The sequence below is a fragment of the Taudactylus pleione genome, unplaced genomic scaffold (assembly GCF_031769625.1).
Source record: "Taudactylus pleione unplaced genomic scaffold, aTauple2 ptg000239l, whole genome shotgun sequence".
NCBI lineage: Eukaryota > Metazoa > Chordata > Amphibia > Anura > Myobatrachidae > Taudactylus > Taudactylus pleione.
In genome coordinates this window covers 530,903-547,191 of record NW_028284641.1, presented here as the reverse complement: position 1 = coordinate 547,191, position 16,289 = coordinate 530,903, and the positions used below count along the sequence as shown (strand labels likewise).

General features: G+C 51.9%; 1 protein-coding gene across 3 annotated transcripts in view; it reads right to left on the bottom strand.

Annotated features, from left to right (window-relative positions):
* Positions 1 to 16,289, bottom strand: part of FANCD2 (FA complementation group D2) — a 251,017-nt gene that overhangs the window by 75,517 nt on the left and 159,211 nt on the right. For all 3 annotated transcript variants that reach the window (XM_088479530.1, XM_088479531.1, XM_088479532.1), the window contains 3 exons: positions 14,523 to 14,616; positions 2,320 to 2,391; positions 2,064 to 2,102 (listed from right to left, as the gene is read on the bottom strand). In XM_088479530.1, coding sequence (XP_088335656.1) covers positions 2,064 to 2,102; positions 2,320 to 2,391; positions 14,523 to 14,616 — 205 coding nt within the window. The remainder of the gene's footprint in view (positions 1 to 2,063; positions 2,103 to 2,319; positions 2,392 to 14,522; positions 14,617 to 16,289) is intronic.

The following is a 16,289-nucleotide window of genomic DNA, read 5'->3' as shown; positions in this document are numbered from 1 at the left end:
AACAACTCCCCATTAAAGGGTAAGGCCTCCAGGCCCTTCTTAGAATCTGCGTCCGCTCTCCAGGACCTCAGCCACAAGGACCGACGAGCAGACACTGCTGCCGCCGAAACTCTAGAGGTCAGCAGACTTGCATCTAACGATGCTTCCCCGATATAGGACGCCGCATCTCTCATCTGTCCAATTAACGCTCTCTGGACATCTGGAGCATCGTCTGGAAAGGTATCCTCTAAAGCGTTGGCCCAGCTCTCAATGGCTTTAGCCACCCAGGAGATATCCTTAGACGGACGGGCCACTGGCCATGAGAGAGAGTAGATAGACTTTAAACAAGTCTCCACCTTCCTGTCCGTGGGATCCTTGAGGGAGGAGATAGACGGTAAGGGCAATGTAGTGCTTTTGATTAAGCGGGTGACATGGGAATCCACCGCCGGTGGGGTTTCCCATTTCCTGCAATGAGCCTCAGGAAATGGATAATTGGTTGCCAGCTGTTTTTGTGGCTGGAATCTCTTACTGGGCAACTGCCAGGCCCCCGCCATATGATTCGTCAACTGGTCAGACAGGGGAAAAACCGTCGAAGTCACCTTAGCCTTCTTAAAATTAGGATACTTTGACCTAGGGGCCGGTGCATCATCCTCTATGTGCAAGATGGCCCGCACCGCCCTAACCAATGCCGGCACATTAATGGAGGACTTAGCACTGGACGCTTAGACGCCTTTGAAGGTATGTCACCCTGTAACATCGACTGAAAAGCTGAAGACGAGGCCGCCAAACTCTGGACAGAGCTGGAGAGTACATCCACCCAGGGTGGAGGAGCCGCCTGAGGAAAACCCTGAAAAGGCACCACAGACTGCTGTGTCACTGGGGTAGACTGAACATACATAGGCAACCCCGTATACTGACCAACAGTCTGAGACCCGGGGGGGGACTGCAATAACTGCGGAATACCCGGGGAATGGGGGATGGTCGGCTGGGGCAACGCCCTAGTAGGGACAGCAGTCAGGACCGCTATACAGTCCGCGATTGACACCAGCACCTGTGAAAATATCGCCCAAGGAGGGTCCTGCGACGTAAGGGGTTGAGAGGGACCAGGCAATAGCTGGCACCGCCCGCACAGACCGTCCTGTGATAAATCCTCCTTCTCCACTCCTGCAGAACAGTGTCTGCAGGAGAACAACACAAGAGCCACAAAGCGCTCAATCTCCTCATCAGACATGACAGAATATATATTTAAAGTATATATATATGTATCACAATAGAGAAGTATGGTGTTTAACACCTGCGCACTCACAAGTATGCAACACAACAGCCCACAATATGGTACTGTGTAGCACTCAACTGTATGTGACTGACCCCATACATGATATATACGTGAGGTCCACAGAAAACACCCTTCCCCCACACACCTGCCGGGCAGTAGGAGAAGGAAAGGGATAGGTATAAGCTGACAGTAAGTAGAAAAATAAATCACAGACAGGCAGCACTAGCAATAGTCACATACCATGCAGGAAGATATACTCACTGCACCTTCTGCTACAATCAACCTCCCAGATTCAGAGTCTGGGAGGGCTATAGCGCTGTGTACACTGTCCTTTAGCAGGGGAGAGGTACACAGGGGGACCGGTCCACACCGCCTGGGAGATCTGTGCTGCTGCCAGTAGAAGATGGCCACCGGAGACCTCAGAGGAGGAGTGGCCGCGGGAGGAGAGTAGCTCAGCGACGCCAGCACACATGAGAAAAATAAGCATAGGGGCTGCTCCTGCAGCCCCACTGCGCAAGGGTGACCCGACTCCGGCCGGGCACCAACTAAAACTGAGGTGCCTGTGGCTCGGGGGCGGGGGAAAAGAGGAGGATGGACCCAAATGCATCCTGGGAGCAGCAAAAGCTTTAACTGCGTGGTGCCCGTGGATCCAGATCCAGCTATACCCCAAGGTCAACCCTGTGGACCCCCTATGGACCCTGAAGTAGAAAGGAGCATTAGGAGAACACAGGGGATAAGACAGATGAAACAGACTGTTTTGGGATATATTAGGCTGAAATTGAAGAGGAAAACAGCCAAAAGTTCTTACCTTGAGACAAATGCTCAACATTGGTCTACTGTCAAACACCTATAGAGAAAAACATCTGTTACACCCGTACAGCATGTTCAGACAGATGTAACAAGCACTGTTGGGCCTTTGAGGCGGTAGGTAGTCGCATCGGTGCGTCAGTCACATGCTGGGCCCAAATAATGACGCCGGACACAGGGAGCGCGGGGCCGCAGTACGCAGACAACGCGGGGCCGCAGGACGCAGAGAGTATGTAGACAGTATTGAATGCACTTACCTTAATCAAGTTAACTAGAATGTGGAAATTCCTGACAGCCAAACTCCAGCGCAGAAGCTGCTCAGTCTGTACCTGTGAGATGTGCAGTCATTAATAACAAAGATTCAGCTGAAGTTCTCATAATACAACCTCATTTCCATATACCCAGACCAGAGCAAAGCCTTGGCTACAGAGTAGTCGGATAAAGGACTGTGGCACTTAGGGCCTGAATTACAGTCTTACAGCTCTGACTGTCTTACAGCTTGGTGTGAGTACAGCGCTGACTGTCTTACAGCTTGGTGTGAGTACAGCTCTGACTGTCTTACAGCTTGGTGTGAGTACAGCTCTGACTGTCTTACAGCTTGGTGTGAGTACAGCTCTGACTGTCTTACAGCTTGGTGTGAGTACAGCTCTGACTGTCTTTCAGCTTGGTGTGAGTACAGCTCTGACCGTCTTACAGCTTGGTGTGAGTACAGCGCTGACCGTCTTACAGCTTGGTGTGAGTACAGCTCTGACTGTATTACAGCTTGGTGTGAGTACAGCTCTGACTGTCTTACAGCTTGGTGTGAGTACAGCTCTGACTGTCTTACAGCTTGGTGTGAGTACAGCGCTGACTGTCTTACAGCTTGGTGTGAGTACAGCTCTGACCGTCTTTCAGCTTGGTGTGAGTACAGCTCTGACCGTCTTACAGCTTGGTGTGAGTACAGCTCTGACTGTATTACAGCTTGGTGTGAGTACAGCTCTGACTGTCTTACAGCTTGGTGTGAGTACAGCTCTGACTGTCTTACAGCTTGGTGTGAGTACAGCGCTGACTGTCTTACAGCTTGGTGTGAGTACAGCGCTGACTGTCTTACAGCTTGGTGTGAGTACAGCGCTGACTGTCTTACAGCTTGGTGTGAGTACAGCTCTGACCGTCTTACAGCTTGGTGTGAGTACAGCTCTGACTGTCTTACAGCTTGGTGTGAGTACAGCGCTGACTGTCTTACAGCTTGGCGTGAGTACAGCGCTGACTGTCTTACAGCTTGGCGTGAGTACAGCGCTGACTGTCTTACAGCTTGGCGTGAGTACAGTTCTGACTGTCTTACAGCTTGGTGTGAGTACAGCGCTGACTGTCTTACAGCTTGGTGTGAGTACAGCTCTGACTGTCTTACAGCTTGGTGTGAGTACAGCGCTGACTGTCTTACAGCTTGGTGTGAGTACAGCGCTGACTGTCTTACAGCTTGGTGTGAGTACAGCGCTGACTGTCTTACAGCTTGGTGTGAGTACAGCGCTGACTGTCTTACAGCTTGGTGTGAGTACAGCTCTGACTGTCTTACAGCTTGGTGTGAGTACAGCTCTGACTGTCTTACAGCTTGGTGTGAGTACAGCTCTGACTGTCTTACAGCTTGGTGTGAGTACAGCGCTGACTGTCTTACAGCTTGGTGTGAGTACAGCTCTGACTGTCTTACAGCTTGGTGTGAGTACAGCGCTGACTGTCTTACAGCTTGGTGTGAGTACAGCGCTGACTGTCTTACAGCTTGGTGTGAGTACAGCGCTGACTGTCTTACAGCTTGGTGTGAGTACAGCTCTGACTGTATTACAGCTTGGTGTGAGTACAGCTCTGACTGTCTTACAGCTTGGTGTGAGTACAGCTCTGACTGTATTACAGCTTGGTGTGAGTACAGCTCTGACTGTCTTACAGCTTGGTGTGAGTACAGCTCTGACTGTCTTACAGCTTGGTGTGAGTACAGCGCTGACTGTCTTACAGCTTGGTGTGAGTACAGCTCTGACTGTCTTACAGCTTGGTGTGAGTACAGCGCTGACTGTCTTACAACTTGGTGTGAGTACAGCTCTGACCGTCTTACAGCTTGGTGTGAGTACAGCTCTGACCGTCTTACAGCTTGGTGTGAGTACAGCGCTGACCGTCTTACAGCTTGGTGTGAGTACAGCGCTGACCGTCTTACAGCTTGGTGTGAGTACAGCGCTGACCGTCTTACAGCTTGGTGTGAGTACAGCTCTGACCGTCTTACAGCTTGGTGTGAGTACAGCGCTGACTGTCTTACAGCTTGGTGTGAGTACAGCGCTGACTGTCTTACAGCTTGGTGTGAGTACAGCGCTGACTGTCTTACAGCTTGGTGTGAGTACAGCTCTGACCGTCTTACAGCTTGGTGTGAGTACAGCGCTGACCGTCTTACAGCTTGGTGTGAGTACAGCGCTGACCGTCTTACAGCTTGGTGTGAGTACAGCGCTGACCGTCTTACAGCTTGGTGTGAGTACAGCGCTGACCGTCTTACAGCTTGGTGTGAGTACAGCGCTGACTGTCTTACAGCTTGGTGTGAGTACAGCGCTGACTGTCTTACAGCTTGGTGTGAGTACAGCTCTGACTGTCTTACAGCTTGGTGTGAGTACAGCGCTGACTGTCTTACAGCTTGGTGTGAGTACAGCGCTGACTGTCTTACAGCTTGGTGTGAGTACAGCTCTGACTGTCTTACAGCTTGGTGTGAGTACAGCGCTGACTGTCTTACAGCTTGGTGTGAGTACAGCGCTGACTGTCTTACAGCTTGGTGTGAGTACAGCGCTGACTGTCTTACAGCTTGGTGTGAGTACAGCTCTGACTGTCTTACAGCTTGGTGTGAGTACAGCTCTGACAGTCTTACAGCTTGGTGTGAGTACAGCGCTGACCGTCTTACAGCTTGGTGTGAGTACAGCGCTGACCGTCTTACAGCTTGGTGTGAGTACAGCGCTGACCGTCTTACAGCTTGGTGTGAGTACAGCGCTGACCGTCTTACAGCTTGGTGTGAGTACAGCGCTGACTGTCTTACAGCTTGGTGTGAGTACAGCGCTGACTGTCTTACAGCTTGGTGTGAGTACAGCTCTGACTGTCTTACAGCTTGGTGTGAGTACAGCGCTGACTGTCTTACAGCTTGGTGTGAGTACAGCTCTGACTGTCTTACAGCTTGGTGTGAGTACAGCTCTGACTGTCTTACAGCTTGGTGTGAGTACAGCTCTGACAGTCTTACAGCTTGGTGTGAGTACAGCGCTGACCGTCTTACAGCTTGGTGTGAGTACAGCGCTGACCGTCTTACAGCTTGGTGTGAGTACAGCGCTGACCGTCTTACAGCTTGGTGTGAGTACAGCGCTGACCGTCTTACAGCTTGGTGTGAGTACAGCGCTGACCGTCTTACAGCTTGGTGTGAGTACAGCGCTGACCGTCTTACAGCTTGGTGTGAGTACAGCGCTGACTGTCTTACAGCTTGGTGTGAGTACAGCGCTGACTGTCTTACAGCTTGGTGTGAGTACAGCGCTGACTGTCTTACAGCTTGGTGTGAGTACAGCGCTGACTGTCTTACAGCTTGGTGTGAGTACAGCTCTGACTGTCTTACAGCTTGGTGTGAGTACAGCTCTGACTGTCTTACAGCTTGGTGTGAGTACAGCTCTGACTGTCTTACAGCTTGGTGTGAGTACAGCTCTGACTGTCTTACAGCTTGGTGTGAGTACAGCTCTGACAGTCTTACAGCTTGGTGTGAGTACAGCGCTGACCGTCTTACAGCTTGGTGTGAGTACAGCGCTGACCGTCTTACAGCTTGGTGTGAGTACAGCGCTGACCGTCTTACAGCTTGGTGTGAGTACAGCGCTGACTGTCTTACAGCTTGGTGTGAGTACAGCGCTGACTGTCTTACAGCTTGGTGTGAGTACAGCGCTGACTGTCTTACAGCTTGGTGTGAGTACAGCTCTGACTGTCTTACAGCTTGGTGTGAGTACAGCGCTGACTGTCTTACAGCTTGGTGTGAGTACAGCTCTGACTGTCTTACAGCTTGGTGTGAGTACAGCTCTGACAGTCTTACAGCTTGGTGTGAGTACAACGCTGACCGTCTTACAGCTTGGTGTGAGTACAGCGCTGACTGTCTTACAGCTTGGTGTGAGTACAGCGCTGACTGTCTTACAGCTTGGTGTGAGTACAGCGCTGACTGTCTTACAGCTTGGTGTGAGTACAGCGCTGACCGTCTTACAGCTTGGTGTGAGTACAGCGCTGACCGTCTTACAGCTTGGTGTGAGTACAGCTCTGACCGTCTTACAGCTTGGTGTGAGTACAGCGCTGACCGTCTTACAGCTTGGTGTGAGTACAGCGCTGACCGTCTTACAGCTTGGTGTGAGTACAGCGCTGACCGTCTTACAGCTTGGTGTGAGTACAGCTCTGACCGTCTTACAGCTTGGTGTGAGTACAGCTCTGACCGTCTTACAGCTTGGTGTGAGTACAGCGCTGACTGTCTTTCAGCTTGAAGTGAGTACAGCGCTGACTGTCTTACAGCTTGGTGTGAGTACAGCTCTGACTGTCTTACAGCTTGGTGTGAGTACAGCGCTGACTGTCTTACAGCTTGGTGTGAGTACAGCGCTGACTGTCTTACAGCTTGGTGTGAGTACAGCGCTGACTGTCTTACAGCTTGGTGTGAGTACAGCGCTGACTGTCTTACAGCTTGGTGTGAGTACAGCGCTGACTGTCTTACAGCTTGGTGTGAGTACAGCTCTGACCGTCTTACAGCTTGGTGTGAGTACAGCTCTGACCGTCTTACAGCTTGGTGTGAGTACAGCGCTGACCGTCTTACAGCTTGGTGTGAGTACAGCGCTGACTGTCTTACAGCTTGGTGTGAGTACAGCTCTGATTGTCTTACAGCTTGGAGTGAGTACAGCTCAGATTGTCTTACAGCTCTGACTGTCTTACAGCTTGAAGTGAGTACAGCTCTGACCGTCTTACAGCTTGGTGTGAGTACAGCTCTGATCGTCTTACAGCTTGGTGTGAATACAGCTCTGATTGTCTTACAGCTTGGTGTGAGTACAGCGCTGACTGTCTTACAGCTTGGTGTGAGTACAGCTCTGATTTTCTTACAGTTTGGTGTGAGTACAGCTCAGATTGTCTTACAGCTTGGTGTGAGTACAGCTCTGACTGTCTTTCAGCTTGGTGTGAGTACAGCGCTGACTGTCTTACAGCTTGGTGTGAGTACAGCGCTGACTGTCTTACAGCTTGGTGTGAGTACAGCTCTGACTGACTGTCTTACAGCTTGGTGTGAGTACAGCTCTGACTGACTGTCTTACAGCTTGGTGTGAGTACAGCGCTGACTGTCTTACAGCTTGGTGTGAGTACAGCTCTGACTGTCTTTCAGCTTGGTGTGAGTACAGCTCTGACTGTCTTACAGCTTGGTGTGAGTACAGCGCTGACTGTCTTACAGCTTGGTGTGAGTACAGCTCAGATTGTCTTACAGCTTGGTGTGAGTACAGCTCAGATTGTCTTACAGCTTGGTGTGAGTACAGCTCTGACAGTCTTACAGCTTGGTGCGAGTACAGCTCTGATTGTCTTACAGCTCTGACTGTCTTACAGCTTGGTGTGAGTACAGCTCTGATTGTCTTACAGCTTGGTGTGAGTACAGCTCTGACTGTCTTACAGCTTGGTGTGAGTACAGCTCTGATTGTCTTACAGCTTGGTGTGAGTACAGCGCTGACTGTCTTACAGCTTGGTGTGAGTACAGCTCTGATTGTCTTACAGCTCTGACTGTCTTACAGCTTGGTGTGAGTACAGCTCTGACTGTCTTTCAGCTTGGCGTGAGTACAGCGCTGACTGTCTTACAGCTTGGTGTGAGTACAGCTCTGACTGTCTTACAGCTTGGTGTGAGTACAGCTCTCACCGTCTTACAGCTTGGTGTGAGTACAGCTCTGATTGTTGTGCAAATACATTCGCAGTTCCCCTAAGCTGCAGCACTTTAGGGGTGGGGAATAGGCGACAGCCAGCGTAAAGTCTGAGGGTTCCCTCCCATTTCCCCTCCAGTCATTAACTACCCAAACACCAAAGTACGGGCTACAGCGAAACGAAACAAGAACAATCATTTTCCTCCTTAGAAGCACATAAAACTCAAAGTTAAACAGAAAAAATATGGAAACAAATATATATTAAAGTACAAAGGAGGGTGGGGGGGAGCACAGAGCAGCATTCCCTGCAAAACATAACACTATATATATATATATATATATATATATATATATATACATACACACATACAGTCAGGTGCATAAATATTGGGACATTGACAGAATTTTCAGTCAGTCAAATGCTTCAGAACTCATTGGACGGCGCTTCACAGTGCAGATGGACAATGACCCGAAGCATACTGCAAAAGCAACCAAAGAGTTTTTTAAGGCTAAAAAGTGGAATGTTATGCAATGGCCAAGTCAATCCCCTGACCTGAATCAGATTGAGCATGCATTTCACTTGATGAAGACAAAACTGAAGGGAAAATGCCCCAAGAACAAGCAGGAACTGAAGACATTTGCAATAGAGGCCTGGCAGAGCATCACCAGGGATGAAACCCAGCGTCTGGTGATGTCTATGTGTTCCAGACTTCAGGCTGTAATTGTCTGCAAAGGATTTGCAACAAAGTATTAAAAAGTGAAAGTTAGATTTAGGATTGTTTAGTTTGTCCCATTACTTTTGGCCCCTTAAACAGTGGGAGGCACATACAGAAACCATTGTAATTCCTACACCGTTCACCTGATTTGGATGAAATTACCCTCAAATTAAATCTGAAAGTCTGCAGTTAAAGCACATCTTGTTTGTTTCATTTCAAAGCCATTGTGGTGGTGACTAGAGGCCAAAATATGAGATATGGTAAGAACTTACCTTTGTTATCTCTATTTCTACGAAGTCCATAGGGTTCCACAGGATACCTTGGGGGGTATAGGTGATGACGTCAGGCATCGAGCACCATAGAGTTAAGTTTTCAGCCTCCCAGGATGCACTAGTTTCCCCCTCCTATACCCCGCCCCCGAGCCAAGGCATCTCAGTTACGTACCAAGCCATAGGCCAGAGGAGGAGACGGAAGAGAGAGAAGAAAGATCTGGACACACACAAGAATCACATTCTCACCAGAGGGAGATGGAAAAAAAACGGTGACCAGAGTAAAGCCCATCTGCAGCACAGCTGCGACAGGGCGGGAGTCCTGTGGAACCCTATGGACTTCGTAGAAATAGAGATAACAAAGGTAAGTTCTTACCATATCTCATATTTTCTACTTCAGGGTCCATAGGGTATCCACAGGATACCTTGGGGATGTCCCAAAGCAGTATCCTTTAAGGGTGGGAACGCTCCTGTGCTGAAAGGAGAATCCGCCGCCCGAAGGAAGCATCCTGAGAGGCAAAGGTGTCAAAGGCGTAATACCTCACAAAGGTATGGACAGAGGACCACGTGGCAGCCTTGCAGATCTGGACTGCAGAGGCACCACGTCGAGCTGCCCACGAAGGACCCACAGACCTAGTGGAATGAGCCCTCACAGAGGATGGAACCGGAAGGCCTTCATGAAGATAAGCTTCTGAAATTGCATACGAACCCAACCTGCCAAAGTTTGCTTTGAAGCAGGCCAACCCTTTTTACGGAAGCCACAGAGGACAAACAAGGCGTCCGACTTCCTAAACAAAGAAGTGCGGTCAACACAAATCCTTAAGGCCCGCACAACGTCCAAAGTGGCCTCACCCACTGAAAGATCAGGTGAGTTAAAAGCCGGCACAACGATTTCCTCGCTGATGTGGAAACTTGAAACAACTTTCGGAAGGAATCCAGGACGAGTGCGCAGCACCGCCCTGTTCCTATGAAAAATCAGAAAAGGGGGTCTACAGGAGAGAGCCCCTAAGTCAGAAACACGTCTGGCCGAAGCAATGGCCAGAAGGAATATTGTTTTAGCTGTAAGCCATTTAAGGTCCACTGAGCCCAGTGGTTCAAACGGCGGTCCCTGGAGAGCTCTCAGGACCACAGCCAAATCCCTAGGAGCCACCGGTGGAACAAATGGTGGCTGAATGCGAAGAACACCTTGCATAAAGGTGCGCACATCAGGGAGCGCAGCAATCCTACGATGGAACCAGACTGACAGGGCAGACACCTGCACTTTCAGAGAAGCAAGGCGAAGCCCATGGTCTAGCCCCGCCTGTAGGACAGCCAACACTCTAGACAGACGGAACTCCCGAGGGGCATAACCTCTCGGTCGACACCACTGGAAGAACGTATGCCACACACAATGGTATATCCTTGCAGAGGATGGCTTCCGAGCTCTTAGCATGGTTTGCACCACGGAGCTGGAAAACCACCATGGCCGTCTCAACAGCCACGCCGTCAAAGATAGCCGAGCCAGGTCCGGGTGAAGACAAGGACCCTGTGATAGCAGGTCCGGTCGTAGCGGCAACCGCAGAGGAATGTCCACGGACAGACTCTGCAGGTCCGAGAACCAGTGCCGCCTGGGCCACTCGGGAGCTATCAACAGGAGTGTACCCCCTTCCTGTTTGAATTTCCGGATTACCCGCGGAAGAAGGGAAAACGGAGGAAAGAGATAAGCAAACTGGAACGTCCACTGGACGGACAGAGCATCCACCAGAGACGCCTTTTCGTCTCTTGTTCGAGACCCGTACACCGGCAACTTGTTGTTGTGCTGTGACGCCATGAGGTCTATCTCTGGAAGACCCCACCTGTCCACCAGAAGTTGAAAGACATCCTGGTGCAAAGACCATTCTCCCAGATGTACGTCCTGCCGACTGAGAAAATCTGCCTCCCAGTTGAGGACTACCGGGATGAATACTGCTGATATGGCTGGGAGATTGCACTCCGCCCAGACCAGGATGCGGGACACCTCTGCGAGTGCCGCCCGATGTCGGGTTCCTCCTTGTCGATTTATGTAGGCCACGGTGGTGGCGTTGTCCGACTGGACCTGCACGGGGTGACCTTGGAGAACCCGATGTGCCTGCTGGAGAGCATTGAAAACCGCGCGGAGTTCCAAGATGTTTATTGGAAGCTCCTTTTCTGCCTGAGTCCACCTGCCCTGGAACAAGTGTGGACCCGTGACAGCTCCCCTGCCCCGAAGACTGGCGTCCGTTGTTAACAGGACCCAGTTCGCCACCCAAAATGGGCGACCCTTGTTCAGGTGGGTCGTCTGCAACCACCAGGCTAGAGACAGGCGAACCTTCGGAGTGAGCACCACCGTCTGGGACTTTAGACTCTGAGGCAGTCCATTCCATTTGGACAGGATCAATTGCTGCAGAGGTCTGGAGTGAAACTGGGCATATTCCACCATGTCGAATACTGACACCATGGAGCCCAGCAACCTCATCGCCGAGTGCAGAGACACTCGGCGACACTGTAGACAACTGCGCACCCTCAACTGCAAAGCAGAGATCTTTTCCACCGTCACAAAGATCCTCTGCTGCCTGGAGTCCAACAAGGCTCCGAGGTGCAGAATCCTCTGAGACGGGATCAGGGTGGACTTTTGCCAGTTTATCAACCAGCCGTGACGTTGCAGCACTGCAATCGTCAGGTCCAAATGGCGTAGAAGGAGCTCTGGAGATCCTGCCACCAACAGAAGGTCGTCCAGATACAGTAACATGCGGACTCCCTGCATCCACAGGTGAGCCGCCATGACCGCCATGACCTTGGTGAACACCCGTGGTGCTGTCGCCAGGCAAAAGGTAGCGCCCGGAACTGAAAGAAGTGATCGTTGCGGATTGCAAACCTGAGGAACTGCTGATGGCGAAGAATAGGGACATGCAGGTAAGCGTCCTGGATGTCCAATGACACCATGTAATCCCCAGGTTGCAGCGCCAGAATGATGGACCGTAGGGTCTCCATCCGAAACCGAGGCACCCTCAAGGACTTGTTGAGGGTCTTGAGGTTGAGTATAGGACGGTACGACCCATTGGGTTTCTGCACCAAAAATAGATTGGAATAGAAACCCTAGCCCCTCTGGGAGAATGGAACAGGCACTATAACTCCAGCCTAGAGCATAGTGTGCAAAACCTTCCGCAGTTCCATGGCTTTGTTCTGGTCTAATGGAAGGCCTGTGGTGAAGAACCGGGATTGGGGCCTGTGCCGAAAGGAGAGGGCATACCCGTGAGAAACCACCTCGTGAACCCAATTGTCTGTCGTGGTTATCGACCAACACTGGGCGAACTGAAGCAGGTGGCCTCCCACTTTGGGACCCCCAAAGGGAGGCCCGGACCGTCAGGCCGCAAGTTTGTCATCTGACTTAGGGGCCAGACGCCTGGTACTCCAGGCCTGTTTCCTGGGCTTGGCCGATTTCTTGGGCCCAGCCTGAAGGTGGCACTTCGGACTAGGCGTGTCACATGAGAATCCACCTGTGGAGAGGAGTCCCACTTAGAAAAATAATTGTCCGCAAACAGATAAGCGACGGCTAAGCGCCTCCGAGGTTGATACCGTTTACCAGGGTGTTTCCACACCTCCTCTAAATGGTCTACTAACTGACCCGAAAGAGGAAACACTGTGGCGTCACCCTTAATATCCTTGAAAAAGGCATATTTGGACTTGGACACCGGAGGATCGTCATCCTCAATCACTAAAGCCGTGCGGACTGCCCGAATAAGGCCAGGAATATAACCCTTTGACTTAGCGTCCGACTCTTTAGTACGGAGAGGTTCTTGGTCAGATAGATCCAGAATCTCCCCATTATCGGAAGTCACGTCGTCATCCTCATAAGGAGTGGACAGAGACGCCACCGGCCGCTTATGTGGCCGCAACACAGACTCCCCTTGTAACACGTCCGACAAATGCTGTACCGAATTTGTCAAGTGAATTAACCCACGCAGGCTCCTGTGAAACCTGGGGAGGGGAAATAGGGAGACTGTGGGGTACCATCAGTTGTCTCGGGAACCCCTGCATGGGTGACGACACCACTGACTGCTGGGACAATCCCATCTGGATAAACGCAGGTGGCGGAGCTAACTGTCCCACTAGCGAAACAAGCCCAGGGAGGTCCCTGTACTGGAGCCGTGACAGTAATTGGCCGCGCCAATAAATAACACTGCCGACATAGCCCCTCCGCGTTACCCTCCCCTCCGCTATTGGTACATTGCACTTAGTACACATAAGCTGGAGAGGAAATTCACTCTCAGACATGATGGTAAGTATGTGACCCCTCTCACTGATACTTGTTAGTATAGTGTGAGAACCACCCTGCAAGCACCGCACCGCACGGGCTTTAGCAGAGTAAGAGTAGGGACAGTGAAATGGCTGACAGTAGAAAATGAAAGTACAGGCAGCAGACGCTAGCAGCAGTCACATACAATGCAGAAGAAATCAATTCCTGCACTATCAGCGCTGATCCTCAACTACGCAGACACAGAGCCTGGTAAGACACAGCGCTGCATACACAGAACTGTAGTCAACGGAGGAGAGGTATGCCGGTGGACCCAGACCGCGATGCCACCGATCAGCAGCTCCAGCAGCGTTCACCATACAAAGATGGCCGCCGAGGAGCAGAGAGGAAGCCGGCCTGGGGGAGGAGCACTGCCACAGGGCTAATCGGCAGCGCAGAGAGGGCTGTGTGCAGTGGGGGAGGCGCCGGCTGTATACAGGGAAGGCGCGCTCCCCTGGCATGCAATTAACCCCTGGGACGCCGCAGCGCTTGCCGCTCAGCTGCGTCCCGCTGTCCCAGGGGGGGTAGTGGAAGAGCAGGTTAGTACCTGGCTCCACGCTGCAGCCAGTCCCCAGGGAGCCCCCTGCCTGGGGACTCTGGACCATGTATCAGCAGAGACCCACCGAGGGACCCTGCTGCTTACCTGCTCCCCTTGAATCCGGCCATGATCCGAAACATCTTGGGTCACCGCTAGCCGTGACCCCAGATGCTTACCAGCATCCCCGGATCAGTACCGGCGTTCTGGTACCGGCGGGGTGTAGGGAAGACAGCATGGACATCAGGACTGACTGTCCATGCTGTACTCCCAGATGTGCAGCCACAGCTGCCTTGAAGAAACTTCAGGGGCTATTCTTAGCCCCCCTCTAAACAGGTGCTCCGACTCCGAGCCGGGCACCAACGAAACTGGGATGCCTTAGCTCGGGGGCGGGGTATAGGAGGGGGACGCTGGTGCATCCTGGGAGGCTGAAAACTTAACTCTATGGTGCCCGATGTCATCACCTATACCCCTAGGTATCCTGGGGATACCCTATGGACCCTGATGTAGAAATATGAAGTGTGTGTGTGTGTGTGTGTGTGTGTGTGTGTGTGTGTGTGTGTGTGTGTGTGTGTGTGTGTGTGTGTGTGTGTGTGTGTGTGTGTGTGTGTGTGTGTGTGTGTGTGTGTGTGTGTGTGTGTGTGTCTGGTACACCCACACATTACACTTACAGGTAGAACACACAGACACACGGGTTGAATGTGGGGCTGTGCTGAGGTACCTGTGACATGGCCTCTTTACGTCGCACATTTTACCTGGTGACTATCAGACTTCTTCCCAACTGGGATGCTTCTCACACACTTCTCCAACTTATCCATCAGCACCCGGAAAAACACGGCAAAGGTTTGCCTGACAGGAACAGAAGGAGAATTATACAACCTGAGACCACTTAGTATAAATAAACGCTGCACAGTACACTATATAATGTATGTGTGGAAGTAGTAGAAGAGTTGTGCTCTATAGAAGCTGTACAGTAGTAATAACATTAATCTAAGAGGGGAATACAATAATTTTTTGGGCACCCGCAAGTCATGGGCACCGATATTAAATTGTTTTGCAGATGGGCGCTTATTACTTATCGCGCACAAGTTTTGACTTGATTTTTGGCCCACATACCCCTTTCTGTGTACAAGCCTGTATAAGACACAGAGTGACTGACAACTTGCAGAAATGCAGAGAGTGGATTGGTGGATTCATTCACAACATTACAGTACGTCCTAAAAATGTGGAAGGAGCGTGGTTTATACTGGTACTGGACACTACAGAGCGCTGTGTGGCGGTACTGGACACTGGAGAGCGCTGTGTGGCGGTACTGGACACTGGAGAGCGCTGTGTGGCGGTACTGGACACTGGAGAGCGCTGTGTGGCGGTACTGGACACTGGAGAGCGCTGTGTGGCGGTACTGGACACTGGAGAGCGCTGTGTGGCGGTACTGGACACTGGAGAGCGCTGTGGCGGTACTGGACACTAGAGAGCGCTGTGTGGCGGTACTGGACACTACAGAGCGCTGTGTGGCGGTACTGGACACTGGAGAGCGCTGTGTGGCGGTACAGGACACTACAGAGCGCTGTGTAGTGGTACTGGACACTACAGAGCGCTGTGTGGCGGGTACTGGACACTACAGAGCGCTGTGTGGCGGTACTGGACACTACAGAGCGCTGTGTGGCGGGTACTGGACACTACAGAGCGCTGTGTGGCGGTACTGGACACTACAGAGCGCTGTGTGGCGGTACTGGACACTACAGAGCGCTGTGTGGCGGTACTGGACACTACAGAGCGCTGTGTGGCGGTACTGGACACTACAGAGCGCTGTGTGGCGGTACTGGACACTACAGAGCGCTGTGTGGCGGGTACTGGACACTGGAGAGCGCTGTGGCGGGTACTGGACACTGGAGAGCGCTGTGGCGGTACTGGACACTAGAGAGCGCTGTGGCGGTACTGGACACTACAGAGCGCTGTGTGGCGGTACTGGAAACTACAGAGCGCTGTGTGACGTTACTGGACACTACAGAGCCCTGTGTGGCGGTACTGGACACTACAGAGCCCTGTGTGGCGGTGCTGGACACTACAGAGCGCTGTGTGGCGGTGCTGGACACTACAGAGCGCTGTGTGGCGGTGCTGGACACTACAGAGCGCTGTGTGGCGGTGCTGGACACTACAGAGCGCTGTGTGGCATAACTGGACACTACAGAGCGCTGTGTGGCATAACTGGACACTACAGAGCGCTGTGGGGCATAACTGGACACTACAGAGCGCTGTGGGGCGGTACTGGAAACTACAGAGCGCTGTGGGGCGGTACTGGAAACTACAGAGCGCTGTGGGGCAGTACTGGAAACTACAGAGCGCTGTGGGGCTAAACTGGAAACTACAGAGCGCTGTGGGGCGGTACTGGAAACTACAGAGCGCTGTGGGGCGGTACTGGACACTACAGAGCGCTGTGTAGCGGTACTGGATACTACAGAGCACTGTGAGGCATTACTGGACACTACAGAGCGCTGTGTGACGTTACTGGACACTACAGA